This window comes from Oryzias latipes, chromosome 23 (genome assembly GCF_053564925.1).
Source record: "Oryzias latipes strain Hd-rR chromosome 23, Olatipes_Hd-rR_3.1".
Taxonomy (NCBI): domain Eukaryota; kingdom Metazoa; phylum Chordata; class Actinopteri; order Beloniformes; family Adrianichthyidae; genus Oryzias; species Oryzias latipes.
This window is the reverse complement of record NC_136259.1, coordinates 19287956-19306772: the sequence shown is the minus strand read 5'-3', so window position 1 is coordinate 19306772 and position 18817 is coordinate 19287956. Positions and strand designations below refer to the sequence as shown.

The following is an 18817-nucleotide window of genomic DNA, read 5'->3' as shown; positions in this document are numbered from 1 at the left end:
CTCGCCTCTTCACCTCTTTTCCACACTCCCCATCACACTGAACTGTTGACCCCAAGTACTTAAACTCCTGCACCTTCTTCACCTCAGCCCCCTGTAACCTAACGCTTCTACCTTGATCCCTCTCGTTCAGACACATGTATTCTGTCTTACTACGACTGACCTTCATGCCTCTTCTTTCCAGAGCAAACCTCCACCTCTCTAGCTGTTCCTCCACCTGCTCTCTACTCTCACTGCAAATTACAATGTCATCCGCAAACATCATTGTCCAGGGAGATTCCTGTCTTACCTCGTCTGTCAGCCTGTCCATCAGCATAGCAAACAAAAAAGGACTCAAAGCTGATCCTTGGTGTAGTCCCACCTCCACCTTGAACTCCTCTGTCTGACCTACAGCACATCTCACCACCGTTATACTTCTCTCATACATGTCCTGAACTACTCTGACATACTTCTCTGCCACTCCAGACGACCTCATACAGTACCACAGCTCCTCCCTCGGCACCCTGTCATACGCCTTCTCTAAATCTACGAACACACAATGCAGCTCCTTCTGACCTTCTCTGTACTTTTCCATCAACATTCTCAAAGCAAAAATGGCATCAGTGGTGCTCTTACGGGGCATGAAACCATACTGCTGCTCACAAATCTCCACCTTCTTCCTAAGCCTGGCTTCCACTACTCTTTCCCACAGCTTCATTGTGTGGCTCATCAACTTCATTCCTCTATAGTTGCTGCAGTTCTGCGTGTCACCCTTGTTCTTAAAGATCGGGACCAGAACGCTTCTCCTCCATTCCTCAGGCATCTTCTCACTCTCTAAAATCCTATTGAACAACCTCGTTAGAAATTCCACTGCTGTCTCTCCTAAGCACTTCCATACCTCCACAGGTACGTCATCAGGACCAACGGCCTTTCCGCTCTTCATCCTTTTCAGAGCCTTCCTAACCTCATCCTTTCCAATCTCTGCTACTTCCTGCTCCACAACAACCACATCTTCCTCCCTTCTTTCCCTGTCATTTTCCACGTTCATCAGCTCCTCAAAATACTCCTTCCATCTTTTCTGTACACTCTCTTGGGTTGTTAGCACCTTTCCATCTCTGTCCTTAATCGCCCTTATCTGTTGCACGTCCTTCCCATCTCTGTCTCTCTGTCTGGCTAGCCTGTACAAGTCCTTCTCTCCTTCCTTTGTGTCTAACCTGTCATATAGCTCATCGTAAGCTTTCTGTTTGGCCTTTGCCACCTCTCTCTTCACTCTACGCTGCGCTTCCTTGTACTCCTGTCTACCTTCCTCAGTCCTTTCTACATCCCACTTCCTTTTAGCCAACCTCTTCCTCTGGACGCATTCCTGTACTTCCTCATTCCACCACCAAGTCTCTTTACCGTCTTTCCTCTTTCCAGATGACACACCTAGCACCTTCCTACCTGTTTCCCTGATAATTTCTGCTGTAGTTTCCCAGTCCTCTGGAAGCTCATCCTGACCACCCAGGACCTGCCTCAACTTCTGCCTAAATTCCTCACAAGTTTCTTCATTCTGTAGCTTCCACCACTTGGTCTTCTTTTCTGTTTTCCCTATCTTCTTCTTCCTGACCTCCAGAGTCATCTTACACACCACCATGCGGTGCTGTCTGGCTACACTCTCTCCTACCACCACTTTGCAGTCATTAACCTCTCTCAAATGACCTCGTCTACATAGGATGTAGTCCACCTGAGTACTCCTACCTCCACTTCTGTATGTCACTCTATGTTCCTCTCTCTTCTGGAAGTAAGTGTTGACTACAGCCATTTCCATCCTCTTCGCAAAGTCCACCACCATCTGTCCCTCCAGATTCCTTTCCTTCACACCAAACCTGCCCATCACCTCCTCATCACCTCTGTTGCCCTCACCAACATGCCCATTAAAGTCTGCTCCAATAACAACTCTCTCTCCTCTGGGAAAACTCTCTATGACCTCATCCAACTCACTCCAGAATCTGTCCTTCACTTCTAACTCACAGCCAACCTGTGGCGCATACCCACTGACTACATTCACCATCACCCCTTCAATTTCTAACTTTAGGCTCATCATCCTGTCTGAGACTCTTTTCACCTCTAGAACACTGTTTACAAACTCCCCCTTCAGAATCACACCTACCCCGTTTCTCTTCCTATCAACACCATGATAGAACAGTTTGTATCCTCCTCCAATACTACGTGCCTTGCTGCCCTTCCACCTTGTCTCCTGCACACACAGTACATCTACCTTCCTTCTCTCCATCATGTCTGCCAGCTCTCTGCCTTTCCCTGTCATTGTGCCAACGTTAAGAGTCCCTATTCTCAAACCTATGTTCCTGCCTTTTCCCTTCTCTCTCTGGCCACGGACCCTTCTGCCTCCCCTCTTTCTTCGACCAACAGTAGTCAAATTTCCACCGACACCCTGTAGGTTAACAGCATCGGTGGCGGTCGTTGTTAACCCGGGCCTCGACCGATCCGGTATGTCTAAAGTGTTGTGGATGATTCGCATGGTTATTTTGGCAATTTTTACGCCGGATGCCCTTCCTGACGCAACCCTCTCTATTTATCCGGGCTTGGGACCGGCACAGAGGCAACTGGCTTGCAACCCCTGCGGCTAGATTTGACACATCTGCAACTTAATGGACACATCTGAAGAGGATCAGAAGAAAATCTGTGAGCAGCAAGCTATCAACAGTGAGGACTAGAAAATGTATACGAGTCTAACTGCCTACCCTCTTCAGGGAAATATGTTACACTTGTTGTTACATTGAATTTTTAAAAAAGTGTATCTTTTTCCAACTAAGTGTACAATTTTTCTGCTGTAAATGTAGAAATTTAGACCAGGAGTAACTTGATGAGAAATGATGAGTTCTCTAATCTGATTGCTCCTTTTGGGACAGTTTATAGATTTTTTTTTTTTTTATTATGATAGATTGATGCAGAGAGTCGATGCATATTCCAATTCAAGGCTGCATCTGGAAACAAAACATCTCATCTGCACAAAGGCCTCCATCTTGATTATGCACAAAGATATTGTTCTGAAACCTACACTTGTTTGTGAGCACATTTAGTAGCCTGAATAACTAGTTGCATGGAGGGAGGTTATCAACTGATATTAGCCTGTTGCTAAAGCTGTCATCAGGACTCTGATTGCACTCCCACTCACAGCCACACTTGTGGTTTTGGAATATTTAGCCTTGGAATGTCTGACAGTTCCCTTTCCTAGTCATTCCTAGCTGCTTTACTTGTATTTATTCTGAGAAAACCATTAATACGTATAGTTTTAAATGTTATTTTTGCATTTGGAGGATCCTGTTTAGCCTGCTTAGATCTTAATGACAACATCTCTCCAGTCATTCTTTTCTAAGTTAGCAAAAAATAGGAAGAAATGTATCTATGTGATAAATTCCTGTCCTAGTTTGATTCCGTTTTCTTAGTTGGTCTATATGACAAAACCCAAGGATTCTTTTGATGGCAGACGGTCTCCAAAGACCCACGCGATTCTTTTACTGGCTTCATGTTGATTCTGCATCCGAAAGCGCCATGCTGCTTTAATCTGATTGCCTTCATTTTCAATTAGGCCCTGCTCAGAAAAAGCAGTTTAGTGGAAGCTTTAGTTAGATCACACACTCCAAGCAGGAGACAGCTGGGTGTGAGGAAGCTGTGAAACACTTGCCTTAACAGTTACGTAATGCTTTATTCTCTACTGCAAAGGTTCCATTGACAACTGTAGCTTTCTTTTAAAATACAATAGTTTAGCATTTTCTTTTTATTTTTATTTTGGGAACACAATCAAACATCTGCTGCACAGACACCAATGCTTTAATCAAATAAACTAAATATCTCTGTGGCGCTCCACCGTGAAGACACGGCACATTTGACAAGTCTATTTTTGAAAACCACTTGACATCATCTGCTATTCTGAGCGATTAATGTAGGTTACCTCTGCTGCTGGGAACTGGGCCGAAAGCTTTGAACAAACCGACAAGATGATGGATAAACGTGGTCCACTCGAACTGAGGGGGGGGGCTTGTGAAAATGATCAGGATTTTACTTTTTGAAACACTTGTAACATTTAGAAGAAGTGTCAAGTACACACCAGCCTACTAATGGTCAATACATAATTTGTTTATAAAAGGACAAATAAATAGTTATTTAAAAAATGATTCATGAAATTTGTGGTATTTAAAGAAATACAGGGAAAAAATCTAAACTTTTTGTTGAATGTAAATATTTGTGCTATTTAGGAAAAAGTTGAAATTGATATTACTCAAAATATGCTTTTTGTGTATTATATATTTAAATCAAGTATGTCAAAGTAGATTTAACTTGAGCTGCCTCAAGCATTTTAGGCAACAAAGGTACAAAGATGACTTTTGAAACCTAAACAAGTTTTAAATGTCATCCGTGCATTATTATTTGCCTTAAAAAGGTTTAACATCAATTTATTATACATGAACTACAAGTAAAATAGCAAGAAATGAAATGAGCATAAGGGCCAAGAATCAAATAGGTTTTTTATTTTTAGAATTCAATAAAAATATCTTCACTTATCGATCTAAGCCAATATAGATGTTTTCTATCTTTGGGGGCAGATGGTTACAAGTTTTTGTGTATTTTTTTTACACTTTAATCAATTATAAGTTAATAGGTTTTTCACAAGCCATTTATTCATGTCAGACAGAACGCTGACAGCAGGAGCCAGTGTGGAGGCGAGCTGCTTGAAATGTTAAACAAATTAGGGATGTCCTGATCAGATCACATGATCCCAAATCAATCAGGCCCGATCACACAGTTTGAGACTAGATTGGAATTGGATGTTTTATTTTGATCCGGGATCGGATATTCATTTTATTATTATTTTGATCAGCTTTATAAATTTCAAGCGTATTGTTTTAAATAAATGCCCAAAAGAAGTATACATATCATGAACAGATCACAACATTTTATTGCCATAAATATAGAAACACTTGATCATCTGTTTTTTAAATGTTTTCAAGATTTTTTTTGTCGGTGTTGTTCAAAGTTTCCTTTTCCTATTCCTATTCAGTTACAAAAACACATAGTATTATTGGAAGTACAGTAGTTTCTGGTGATTTTGTATTTGATTTGGCATTTAATACTATATTAATATCTTGAAAATCTTGTTTAATTCATAATAGCAGGTTTTTAAATATCAAACCATAATTTAATACATTTCATAAAGAGATCTGTTTATTTTTTTAAATCGCTGAAATTTGAGAAAAAACAAAAATGGCAGAAAACTGTCCATTTTCTTCGAAGATCACATGTTGTATGACAATCCCTAGTATATTTTGATTTTGATTTGAAATGGTTTATTTTAAGCAATTAATTAGAAATAATACACAAAAGCAATACAATCATCAGTTATTCATTCATAGAGTTACTAGTCAAACTTAGGATAATTAGACATATTAATAAATATTGCTTGAAAGGGAGTGGAAGGAAGCGAACTTATATAATCCCACCCCGTTATACTATAAACATTTTATTACATGATTTATCAATATCCGGTTCCTAGCTTTTATCAGACAGAATTAAGAATCTTGAAATATCAATAAAGCACATGACAAAGATTAATTACTTAATTGTAATGTAAAACTAACTATTTTAGAAATCAACATGGTAAATGCAGATCAGTTATATAAAATATGTGCAGATTATGTTACTTATAAAAGTCATTCATGTGATTAAAAAATAATAATATAAAATACACAACACTGTTTCAGAGATTTTCAGAGAAAATTTCGTCAAGTATCAAAAGTTAAAAATATGTGCAAAATTATGTTACATTAGGAAAGATTTTTGAATCAAGTGAAGTAATATTCATTAAACGTCGATCAATTTAACCATTTTCAATAAGTGATTAATCATTTGTTTTTTATTTGTATTTTTTTTTATAAAGTAATGCTGTAAGGGAAAATAAAAAAGGGTCGATAATCTGTCGATTGTCCAAGGTTGGCATTTCTTCTTCTGCTGATTAACAGCCGTTCTTCTGGGTTTAAACACTTTATAGTTCTCTTCGATGTTATGTCTGCAGACATTAGATTCAGGTCCATATCCTTCTTCAGCTGATATCAGCGGCGGTGAATGTTGAGGTCAAGTTGTCTGCAGGTCAAAAACTCTCTGCTGAGAATCAGGTTATCTTAAACTTAAAGAGAAAGTGATGAATCTAGGCGTCATATTATATTATAGTATTGTAGACTATAATTCTAATTTTATTGTATTTGATTATCTTCTACATTTTTATGATTTCATTCTGTTCTATTTATGTAAATATGTACGTAATCTTTTGAAGTTCTAATAAAAAAAGAAAAAGAAAATGTATTGCCGTAAAGCGCAGCAGAATACGGCGCCAGTTTGAGCAGGAGGTGCACGAAAACAGTTCAGTAAAGTTACCAAGATATCTATCCCTAGATCATCAACAATGATCAGCTGATGTGGGGTGACCTTCCTCGCTATCACCTGTTAATCAGAGTTTTTACTTTATTCCTCTGTGTCTGATGAAGCTAACCAGCAATGTTTATATCTTTGATTATTGGGCAGAGTGTTGTAGTCATAAAAACCTTTGCTCAGTGTTGGGGAGGGGGGGGGGCATCCATTTTAAAATAGCAGCTTGAATGAGCACTTTTCTTCTCCCGCTGGAAGCAATTAGCAGCAAAGAACGCAGAGTTTTATCTGCTTTCTGACAGATTAACAGATTTAGAAGTAAAAAGCTGCAGAACAGGTTACAAAACAATGTTATCCAAATAATATAGAAGGAAGTCACAAGCTTCTTTTTTTCAGGGACGTGTATCCTCACCTGTGCTCCTCGGCAGGGATGCTGTTAGCTGCTTAGTGGATGATGTGGATTCATCTGCCAAACTTGAAGCCGAAGGAGACGCACCTTCCTCTTCCTCCTTGCTCGCCGTTCTTGGCAGCTCTGAGGAAAACGCATACAGTTTCACCTTTGAGTCATCTCAAAGCAACCAAGAACATAATTTAATGTCTTCTACAAAGCACTGCTTCTCCAACGTACCCTGTGTGAAACAGATTAGCAAACCTGGAGCTTGCCAAAGGAAAGTTTAACCCTCTCTGTCCTCTGCTCACAGCACATCTGAGACTTAACGCTGTAGAAAATGGAAGGACTATGAATTTTAACCCAGTTCTGTCAGGGGCAGCCTATCAACCACTTAGTTGTAGGCACTCATCCATAGCTCAGTAGACCTAGTCTCGGTGCTCTAATTACATTGACATCCTTAGGTGCATGTGGATGGGTGTGCACTTCATCCCAGTTCTTCCATGTGCAAAGGAAAACCTTGGACAGTCGTGTCATTCCCATTTCCCTGCTTGGCTATGGGTCACTGATGAAATATGTTCGCATAATTACCAGCAAAATAAAAGCATCAATAAGGACGTATGCTGAGGTGTGGGGAGGCATTGACAGTATTGTTAAATCAGATTGCTGGCCTGGTATCTGAACAAAACAATATTAGTCATGCCCAGAGCACCCCAGTTAATCATCAGGGTTAATTACTTCCAAAGACAAATTCATTTCTTGCATCATTAAACTCCACAAAGCTTGTGCTTCGTCTTGATCAAGAAAAAATAGAGTAATTACTAGTAGAACCTGTGTTTACAGAATGAAACAACACAAACTTCACCTGGTTACATGTTTGCTTTTAAACTAAAAGTTTCAATTAAAGTCTTGAGGATCATTTTTTAAGTTGAAACAGCTTAGGATATGTATTGTATATTTGCATTTTTAAATGTTATATCAACATTTGCAGTCCCTGTCTTAAATAAACAACCAAGAACAAGGATGTAGTTGATTCTCATTTGTACTAAAGTTAAGATATCTGTCTAACAGCAAACCGATCAACATTTGCTTGGGATTCTCATATAGAAACTGCTTAAATTAATTCATAAAGTATTATATGTGTTGGTCTATTAACTATTGTAGGCAAGGAGAAGTTGTTTTTCCTAAGTTTCCCTTTTTTCATTCCTTTGATTTTTGATGAAACTACAATTTTTTACTCCAAATAAACACATGAATAATATTGACATCACAGATTTTCTAATACATATTTCATAAATATATATTTCATAAATATTTCTGCATGGCATAGTCGTAAATTAAGACCAGAACTAAAAAGGCACAAAGCTAAGTTTTGATTACTTATTAGTTGCTCGTAATATCGATGTAAATCAGAGTTAGCAATGAAACCAGCAGCAGTGTATAAAGGGGATTGAAAGAGAAACGTGCATGAGAGGACTGTAGAGAACCAGATGCATAACAGGGCGTTGAGACTCGAAATTGCAGGCAACGTTAAATAAAGTTTCTTTCATCAAATTACATCATACTTCTGCATTTCTAGCACGTTTTAACCTTGATTTTAATAGGATGTACAGTAATCCTCATGTATCATAATTGTTCCTTCAGTCATTCTTTTTTTTAACCCCCCTTAAGGTTCATTAAAGTCTTAGAATTATGGAGAATGTTAAAGGCTTACAGTACTGAATGAAAGACATGAGATTAAGATTCTAAGACTCTCTATTTGCATTAAAGCCAATTTTTGATGGAGAATCTCTAATCAGATATGCATGTCACATGCTCTGTGTCTGGAGTAAATCCATTTTCATAATCAATCAAACCCTGCCTACTCTTTATAGCTTCAATTACATCAAAACTGCATCCTTCTAGGTATCGGTGGAGTGTGCTAAGGGTCTAAAGATGGTGCTACAGCACAAAAATGGTGGGAGGAGGGGCGAGAGTATGATACAATATATCTTCTCAGAAGGAAATTCACAGGAGTGGTTTCTGGAAGCCTACATCCCCAACCTGCTCATCGCTTTCTCTCATCTTTTCCTGCTTCCCATAATTGCTCTTTCTTTTTTTTATGATCCCTTTATGGAGGATTCAGACGCAGATGCAGAGCATTGCCGTTTGCCACACACTAGAATTTTACAATACTGGACCAAGCAGCCCTGGAGGTGAAGCATTTGTGCAGATATTTAAATGTCATGATGGGATGATTTATGAAAATGCAAAAATTGCTTACACACTGCTCCTCACCTGGGTCCTTCAGCAAGATATAAATCAGTAAACCTCTGAGCAATTTCAGAAAAAAAACCCGCAGCACTATTTGCTTCCACTTGTTATCTAGAAATGTCTGTCACCTCTGTCTAGACACCTTCACAGCAGCCTGAACTGATGTATATCAATAGAGGGATTTGGGTTTGGAGAAAGGCTGCAATCAGGAAAAAAAAAGAAGAGGGGGTGGAGGTGACTGCCTGCCGAGAAGTCTGTTCACCTGACAAACAAGCATCGATGCAGACGGTCCTCTGGTGCTTTCGCTGAGTGTGCGCTTGGAATATTGATACATGGACCCAGATGCCCTCCCCTCCCAGAACGCCACATGGTGCACAGCTAAAAACAAGGCCATATATGACCCCACCAAATGGTTCTAAAAAGTTCCACTCACAGACGAGACAGACTAAACATTTTTTTAAATTATTTGTAAAGAGAAACAGGGCAACTTTCTGTTTAAATATTTTGAAGTTTGATATCTGATGTTGGGCTTGAAATAAGTGGGTATGTGTGGAAATAGGAAATACAGGGGGTAGCATCAATAACTTGGACCTCCTTGTGGCTAAGTATCAATAAGAGCATTCAGCAATACATTTATAATGCACTTTTATTTAACATTTATAATATTGCAAATATCATTGTACATCAAATAGATTGAATGAGAATATAAATGAACTAATACATGTTTTCTAAGCATTTTAGGGTCTTGGAGGAAGTTGACACCCCAAACTAGAGAATTTGGTGCACATCCAGACTTGCCCCCCTGATATTCTACCTGCACCCCATAAGGGTATACTGGCTAAATCCAGGCCTGATGAAGAGTCCTGAAGCTGCTAAGAAAACAAGAAAGCTTACCATTCAGAGCCAAACTATATCTAAAATTTACCAGACTAAAGAGCTAATTAAATGCTCAAGAACCATCCCTCACCACGACCACCACCACTGCGTCAGCTTTAGTTCGATAAAAGAGGCTCAATTTACTTTCACCTACAGCCATAAAAATCAATGACAATGTGTGAAATAATGGAGAAAACACATTATGACGTCCTTGAACTTCTGACCTCAGCCTTGAAAAATACAGATGTTTTATGAGTGTAAAGCAAACCACTACACTTCACATGTGCATATGTCATCTGATCCACAATGAAAGTAATTTTAAATCCTGTTTTAGACACAAGTGTGTTATACAGTGTTGCTATGGTAACAGCACTGGAAAAATAAAGCACACTGTTAAATAAGTGAGGACACTTAATTGAAGTCAAATGTCTTAACATTTGGTGCATTGGAGGCATTATGTTATCATAGCAACTATTCTTGAATATTATCATAGGTAACTGAAATTATCTTCTGCAAAATTTAAAGCTATTGAATGTTTTTAAAATCAAGCTGATTGCCTTTCAAACTTTTTTTTTTTCAAACTCAAACCTCTGTAGTTCACCTTGCGGCATACACATTCAGGTGTCGCCACAGCTAATCCATTGAAGCAGATTCACTCAGGTGGTTTGGCAGAGAGTTTTACGCCGGATGCCCTTCCTGACACAACCCTGTATTTTATCCTAACTGGGAACTGGAAAAAGGGGACCCAGACTTGCCCTCCTTGTGGCTACATGGTTAGGCATGAGTGTGAACCGTCTTGCCCAAGGACCCAAGGATTTTGACAGGGGGTGGTGTGGTACATGTAGGCAAAGCAAGACCACAGATCGTTGTTGTTTGTCACTGGTTTCATTTGTAGTAACCGTCTACTCTACCTAGTACTTTTTTTTTCATTAGGAAGGGACTGGACTCACTGAGTGAGTGACTGATTGGACTCTGGAAGAGCTGTCCCTCAGAGGATTTAGGCAAATTGACAAGCAATTTAGTGCACTAATCTTGTTAGGTTTACCTGCTGAAGTAGCAGATGTGTTTTTGGACACAGCAATATGCAAACAGGGCAACTATGCAGTGGGTAATCAAAAAAGTGTTGCTTTCAGATAAAAATTGGTAGTATGGTAACAGTTAAGCTAAGAAGTACCCGGGTCATAATCTTATCAGACCAATTCTAACCCTTTCTTAGGAAGGAATAATCGACTCTTCATTTTCTGTACCAACCCTTGACCCGAAATGATGGATGTGTCTGTATACAGAGGAGAAACCTCTGAAAACTCATTAGGCATACAGACACCAGACTGCCATCAGCACTGGGGGATGGGTCAAGGAGAAGATGGTGCACTGTAATGTCAGACTGAAACCAGTCCCTGGTTCATGTCATCGTTTTTGCCTTTTCATGTGTGTAGAAAGTTGGTAAAAGACTCTTTTTCTCTACACTTCAAAGTAATAACTCATAAAAGATTTTGCATAGAAACTCATAAGAAATTGTCAAAATAGTACATAGATGGATGGTTTTAATCACCTAAAATTTCCAGTTTAGGCCATTTTGATAAAACTGGAGGATTTCTTTTCAGCTTTTTATTTTGCAGATGAGCCATATTTTAAAAGTCAGAAATTGTATTATTACCAACTGTTGAATTGTACCAAGTTAAAAAAAAATGTTTCTAAGCTTACTGAATAGAAATTCCTCATTGCCAGATTTGGCTGGTTACAATTTAAATAGCATTCCTTTCACTGTTTTTTGTGGCAGAAAGTGATCAAAGGTGCAGTTTTTGTTACCCGCCCTCTGAAAAAAAAAAGATTAATCACATCCATTGACTCAACCTGGTTCTTATTGGTTTGCTCAACCATTCTTACCTTGTGTCATTGGAAATGTGGCTCCGTGGGTCTGAGTTGTGATTGCAATAGATTCAAGGTCTTGAGTAGGATCAATCCAAACTATAGCAGAGGTTCTTTCAGGATGTTCTTCATGGTACCCCATACTGGTTTTTGAGATGATCAGCTCAGTCTGACTTTGGGTGGTTTTAGTTTCTGAAACTGTGGTGTCTACTGAGGGAAGGACATCACTCACGGTTGAGTCCTTTTGTGTAGAAGGAGGAACAGACCCAAGGGATAGTTTGTTAGCTGGTGTGGTCATCACCTCTATTGGATCAGGTGTTGTCGCATGCCATGTCAAAGCAGTAGTAATGGTAGTTTTTGATGGCATTGTTGGAGAAGCTGTCTCAGACAAATTATCACCCACTGCAGAAACACTTCCCTCTACTGAGGTAAGGACATCGCTTACAGTTGAGTCCTTTGGTATAAAAGAAGCAACTGACCCAAGGAATAGTTTGTTAGCTGGTGTGGTCATCACCTCTATTGGGTCAGGTGTTGTCGCATGCCATGTCAGAGCAGTAGTAATGGTAGTTTCTGATGGCATTGTTGGAGAACTCGTCTCAGAAAAATGATCATTCACTGCAGAAACACTTTGTTCAGTTGGGATATTTTTTGTTGTGACATCCATGGTGGTTTGAGCCTCTTTTGTGGTGCCCCATGGTAGGTGGGTATGTGTGGCATTTTGTTTAGGAGTGTCACTACTGGTGGGACTGCTGGCAAACAAAGTGTTTGTGATAAAGCTGCTAGTGGAAGAAACAAGAGCATCATTGTTGTTTTGCACTGTGCTTCTGTGTGTCCAATCCGATGTCCTTTGGGGAAGTGATTCGGTTCGTATCTCTGTCACACTGGTTAGGAGCTCTTGAGCTAGTGTAGTGGGTGGATGAGATCCTTCAGGAATGCTCCTATCTCCTGAGCCGCTGTTGTCCTGAAAGAGTCCATTTCGTTCTGTCAGGTCTTTGACAGTCGTTGTGAAGACAGGATCCTCGTCCTTTCTCTCTGAACTACCATAAAAAGGAATGCTAAAAGGCAGGGAGAACTTCCACCAAGAATTACTTGACTTCTTCTGAGGGGGTTTTTCAATAGATGGTGTGGGTCCCCACTGGGCGTCTTCATCTGTCAATGCTCGCCTATGTAGGAGTAAAAAATACCAAAGGAGAAGAGCCAAGATCCGATGAAGGCAAAGCATGCTGTCGTCAGTAGCATTCGGACAGTCACATGTTGTTCTCAATTCTTCTGCTCCCTGAGGCAGGTTGTGCTGCTACAAAGCAGTCTGAAACGACAAAAACACACACTTAGTGACACACTTTCCTTCTGCTGGAGACCGTTCGTATTTAGGTTAAAGTAAACCTAATAGAAACTGTTCATTTTTCCTTGTGTCAAAGACTTAGGGTAAGTTGCTTTTTATAATTCAACTACAGAGGCTATTCTATCCATTCAAGTCCCACACCGATCATCTTTTTTATCTATTTTTAAAGCGTTCCCAGTTGTCTTTCCACCATGATTGTCCTGTTTTTGCCTGAAGCAATAAAACTGTCGTTTTCTAGGACAGAGCAACAGTAGTTCATCAGAAATTCACCTCTGAGTTGTGGGTGGGAGAGTTAAACTGCCCTCATTTCCCATCATCCCCTTGTTTACAGTCTCTCCCACTAGCTTACAGCCCCTCACAACACCAACCTAACATTCCCAGTGCTATGAAAAGGCAAACTAAATCCGAGCTATCCAGCAGTACAGTTTTGAGCCAGATGCCAGCTTAGATGAGGAAACAAAAACGTACATGGATCTATTTGTCTGCAAGTGGATGCATTGTAATGAGTGGAGCAGGAAGCTTATGGCCGGTTAATTGTCACTCCTACATACTTGCTCCAGCCTTTTTCAGTGGCATTTTTTCGTCTGCTCCTGATACACTGATGATAAACTCAAAAATGCATTTTTTATCTCAATTTTCTTTATATATGTCCTCCATCGTCAGAAAAACGCCACAAGAACATGTTCAAAACTCTAAAAACACAGTTTTCATTGGAGTAAGTCTTTAAGCTGCCTGCTCTTGTTTCCCAAGTGTTATTGCTCACCACTCTTCATTATTTTTGCTGCTCACTTATACAAAAAAAAGGAAAAAACTTCCGTCCATATGTGTCCTACCAAGAAATAATGTCTGAGGGGCTGAGGGGATAGCAAAGAACTGGGGTCTAGCTTGCCAGCCAAATAAGGGGACCCCTATTTCTTTTGTGAGGCACCAAATGGTTCAAAGTTACTAGCCTGTTGCCTCAGTGAAAAGGCTGAAGCACCAAAGGAATTTCCCCTGCGAGAACAACAACCTGTATGCCTTAGCTGTGCTTAACTCCCCCTCAAAACCCCAGCTTTAACCCTGCTCTCTTTCAATCTCAGATTTATTTGTTCTTTAAAGCGGATGGAAGAAGATGCTTGTGTGGGAGTGAGAAGGGAAGAAAAAACATCCATATTCACTGGAAGAATCTGTCAGTTTTTGTTTTCTTTTTAAATTCTTGAAACTTTGGTTCGCCATTTGTTGTTCTCTGTACCCTCCTAAACTTTTGCTATTTTCTTTTATTCAAATTCCTGATCAGGACATCTCTGAACGAGATTGCAGACCACATGTGAACACCCCTAATTCACCCCAGGTAGGATGAGGCTAAAGATACACGATTCAATGCTCTATTTTAGTCAAACATGTAGAGTCAGGCATGGAGCTTCCCACACACTTCCCAGTTTTTGTAGTTGGATTCCCAGAATAAAGCCAGTTTCTGAAGATTTTTAATGATTTGATCTTAAGGAAAGCCCACCTGCACGCAATCATGCTTTACATGTGCAAAAAAAAAGAAAAAGAAAGCTTTTTAAATAAATTTGGAGTTGACTTTGCATGCTGGTGCTTGTTCGGACTGATGCCCATTTCTGCAGCAAGTACAAACACCCACCCTTTTTTTTTTTGTCCTAAAGACATCCTGCCAACAGCTATATGGTTCAATCCAAAACGTGGGTCATGTATCACGGAGCTTGAGGCAAGTTATGTTTCATTCCCTGTTGCACTTTTGTTGATTTGATACACCTAAAATCTATTATTTAAACAGCACAGGGGATGTATTATTTATACTGAAAAAACATTCTCACATTTCACTTCAATATCATATTTCATCAGCATCATGTTCCAACATTAAGGCCATGTAGAAGGGTAAAGATGCCGCATGTGATCTTCTCTTATCGTCTAACTGTTTTATCTTTTAAATTACATAACTTTAGTGAAGTTTTTATTTTTATTTTTGAGAAAGTTGCAGTATCATAGGAAATCGGTAACATTTCCTGACTTAACATTTTATTCCATAATTGGCTGTATGTCTGCTCCCCTGATGCATGTAAGTTTTCACAGCTGAAGGTTTAAGCTGCACTTCACATCTGACAGATCTTCTGATAAACAAAAGAAAAAAACACGAAAAAATGCTTGTGGGAATGTAGAACTCCTATTATTTTTTTGTGTTTCGGTGCTTCTGACAACAATGGGAGCCTGGCAGCATTCTGTGCTCACTGGAGCAGCAATAGAAAGACAGACAGCAAAGACTAGAGAAAAGAGTCAAAGCATCTTCTTGACAGTCAGTTTTGGTATTATTAGTACAGGAGAGCAAACTCTGCTGCAGAGTCCTTCATGCTCTAATTTTTTTCCCCAAAACCCCTGTGTGTGTATGAGAACCCCCCCCCTCTCACACTTGATCTCCTTTCTCAGTCCTATCAGCCATCTTGATTTCAATCTGCTTTCAACTTGCTTTAGCTTGTTCCTTTAAAGGTAACTTTCATTTTTTCCACATGAATCTGAAATCGAATTTGTGCCGCTCTCAGCTCCTTTGAGATCATAATAATTGTCACTTTGGTGAAGCTTTATTAAAAAAAAAAAGAAAAATGAGGAGGAGGGAGGAAGAAAGCAATAAAAGGGGGAGGTGAAACAGAAACATGGAGGTTGAATTAGAGGTGTGCGTCTGCTGATTGACTGAAATAAAGAAGGTTTACCCTGTGGGGAGTCGCAAATGAAGGCGAAGCAACTGTGGCCACTGTCATTACTTTTTAACAAACCCTCTCTAAGCGCACTGAGGTCTGCAGATCTGTGACACAGTCCAAGATAATGGAATAATTCTTCTGTGTGCAAATGGCTACTGTTGTGGGTGTTAGTTGTTTTGTTGTTTTCTACACTCACTGTGTGGGTGCACATAATTACAAGCATTTTGCCTCTTGTGTTATTACCATGGTTATGTGGAATTGCACTCTTTCCCTCCTTAAAAAAAAATATCTCCTGTCTGAAGAGACACTGTCTTTCACCTCCAGTTGTCTCCTGACATTAGCTCAGCACATCCGTGCTGGACATTTCTAATCTGATTAGTTCCTTTAAACAGGGCACATTTTGAAAAATGACATGCTCCTTGCGTCTATATTTAGCTGTCTGAACTGCACAGCAACTCAAACAAATCGCAAGTCTGTCACTTAAGCGGAGGCTGCTGGAGTCTGAGGATGTCGTTCAGATTTTTCAGGTGTTGTTACATCAGTGGTTTTTCCATAATTTTATTGATAAATGTGGTTTCATTGAATGTGTAGCCTCCATTATGACAGTCTGCCCTAAGGTCTCCTCCAACTGCACAATGAAGCACCTTAACTCAAAGATGTGCAGGTGACATCACAAACAAACTTCAAACACTCTTCTTACATAAGAGAGAGAGAGTCCCCCAAAACCCCTTTAATGAAACTCCCATTTTGGTAGTTTCCATTTTCTTTTTACCAACATCAAACACCTCCCATGAACACGACCAAGAGATCCTTGAAGTTCTCCACTTGAAGCAGAAACCCATTCTTCTTACTGAATGGGTTCTAATGTTGGACAATGCACACATTCCCGACTGAACAATGGGTGCGTTCCACTTAAGCATTAAAAAAGAGCTATATTAGGGTTCACATACTTTCATAGGGTTATTATGCATCTTTAAAATCAAAGCCTTTTCAGTGAACTGGAAAGAAATCCAAGGCATACAGCCACTTCTGGAGCTAAAATATATCCACTTTATTCCATTTTCAGGAATCATAACAGATTTGCAAAAATGAATGAATTGGACAGATTGATTACTGCTTTGTACTGTAAAGTTTTCATCATGTTTGATTATTTTATTGCAATCAAATGGCACAATGCACACTATTATCACATTGTATCAATGACTACACATATATTTACTGAAACTTTCTTTGTAAACCATAGTGGAGGTTTACGCTTGTTAGAGTGGGAAGTTATTACAATCAAAGCAGACTTCACGCTGTGCTTCTTAACAGATTTTGTACTGCAAAGCTGTTCCGATGGTACCAAGCCAAGCGTTTCATTCTTTTTCCAACCTACTTGTTACATCAGTTAGAATGACTGTCGGGCTGCAGCTTCATGTTTTGTGGAACCCACAAGTGTTTCTACAACAAGTGATCAGAAAACCTAACATTTCAAAATGTTCCAAAACCTTTTTTATCAGTTGCTGATGCTTTTTTATAACCAAAGTTATAGGAACTCCTCTAGGTTTTTATGTTGTATTTTTTATGTTGTTTCACAAAAAATGTAAAAGAAACTAGGCAAGATAATAAAAAAGGACCCAGAGTTAACAATTTTCCTCATTATTTTCAATATAAAACAACAGATATGTGACATTATCAAATATCAGATTTTTGCAGAGGTTTCTTAAACTACAGTTTGATGAAAAAAATAATTGAAAACGCTCAACCTTTTAATTTTCATCTTTTCCTTTTTAAAATCTGATCTAAAGCTCATTTAAACTCCAAAAAATCCACAAATGATTTGTAGATTTGCAGTCAAAAGTCCCGGGGAGATGGACATCCAGTTGGCTGCAATCCCACAACATCCGTAGTCATTCTATCTACAAACAAGATTAAACCCTTGCTCTTTCTAATCTGTGGCATGTGTTCCCCAAGGTCTAGTTCCACATGCAGAAGTCTCCTCAGAATATTCACATAGACTCTCATGAAAATCTGCAGACATAGTATACTTGTTGAAATTCTCATTTGTTTCCTTTTAATTCATTTCAGTTTGGTCGAGTGCACCTCTTTAAAGCCCCACTTCTCCCTCTATGGCATGACGTTAATTGTGTGGGGTTAATGCCTGCGCTCCCTCCACAGCTGACAAATGTAGCAGCAGACCTGCTCATTTCAAAGACGGGCACTCGAACACAGACGTTCCGCTGGCCGCTCCTGCCATGGTGACAGCTGAAGCCATAGACGACGCGCTAATCCCACAGATTCCAGCGCCTTTTTGGATGCTTTCTGCTCCGCTTGGAGGAGTGTGCTGCGCTCACATGCAAATGGCCAATCTCCCCCATTCAACCCCACTCTGATGGCAGAAGGGGGTGCTTTTGCTTACACCAAAACAAACTCACATGCCCAGATGGATTTCTGGGCATCTGAGTCTAAAACTTAATAAGCAAATGTGGATCTGGCGATGGAATCCAAGCAGGGCATTGATGATAAATGCACATTTTTTTTTTATAATGTCCATCCAGATAGATATATTGCATGGTTTGCTTTTAGATCTGCAGCCATCTTCTCTTGATTTGGATGTCAGAACACACCATCAACACATTCTTTTATGTTTAACATGAAACGTGTCAGTGGTGTACCTGTCACTGCAGTTATCTTAATTATGTCCACATAAGTCTTAAATGAGACACTGACAGGCAGAAGAATGTCAGCTTACCTGCAGACGTTTGGATTAAGGTGAAGGATCCTCTGCCGGTGGAGAGTAAAGAGAGCGTGTTTGCTGCAGGCGAGCTTGTGTTGGTTTGCCTGTGTGGAGTCCTGCTCTCCCTCCCTCCCACTTGCTCTAACCCTCTCTTTCTCTCTGCATCAGCAGTCCACTGCGTGGCTGCCGTCACAATGCCTGCGGTCACACCTCGCTGAGCAAATTGTTCATTAGGGGGAGATCTCCCACAGCCAAGGACACCGGGTAGCGCCGTTGACAAT

General features: G+C 39.7%; 1 protein-coding gene across 1 annotated transcript in view; it reads right to left on the bottom strand.

The window, feature by feature from the left end:
* The window catches only part of prrt4b (proline rich transmembrane protein 4b), a 24829-nt gene extending 6012 nt beyond the window's left edge, over positions 1-18817 (bottom strand). The window contains exons 1-3 of the mRNA XM_004083172.5: positions 18552-18817; positions 11801-13088; positions 6809-6928 (exon numbers count right to left, since the gene is read on the bottom strand). Coding sequence (XP_004083220.2) covers positions 6809-6928; positions 11801-13004 — 1324 coding nt within the window. The 5' untranslated portion in view covers positions 13005-13088; positions 18552-18817. The remainder of the gene's footprint in view (positions 1-6808; positions 6929-11800; positions 13089-18551) is intronic.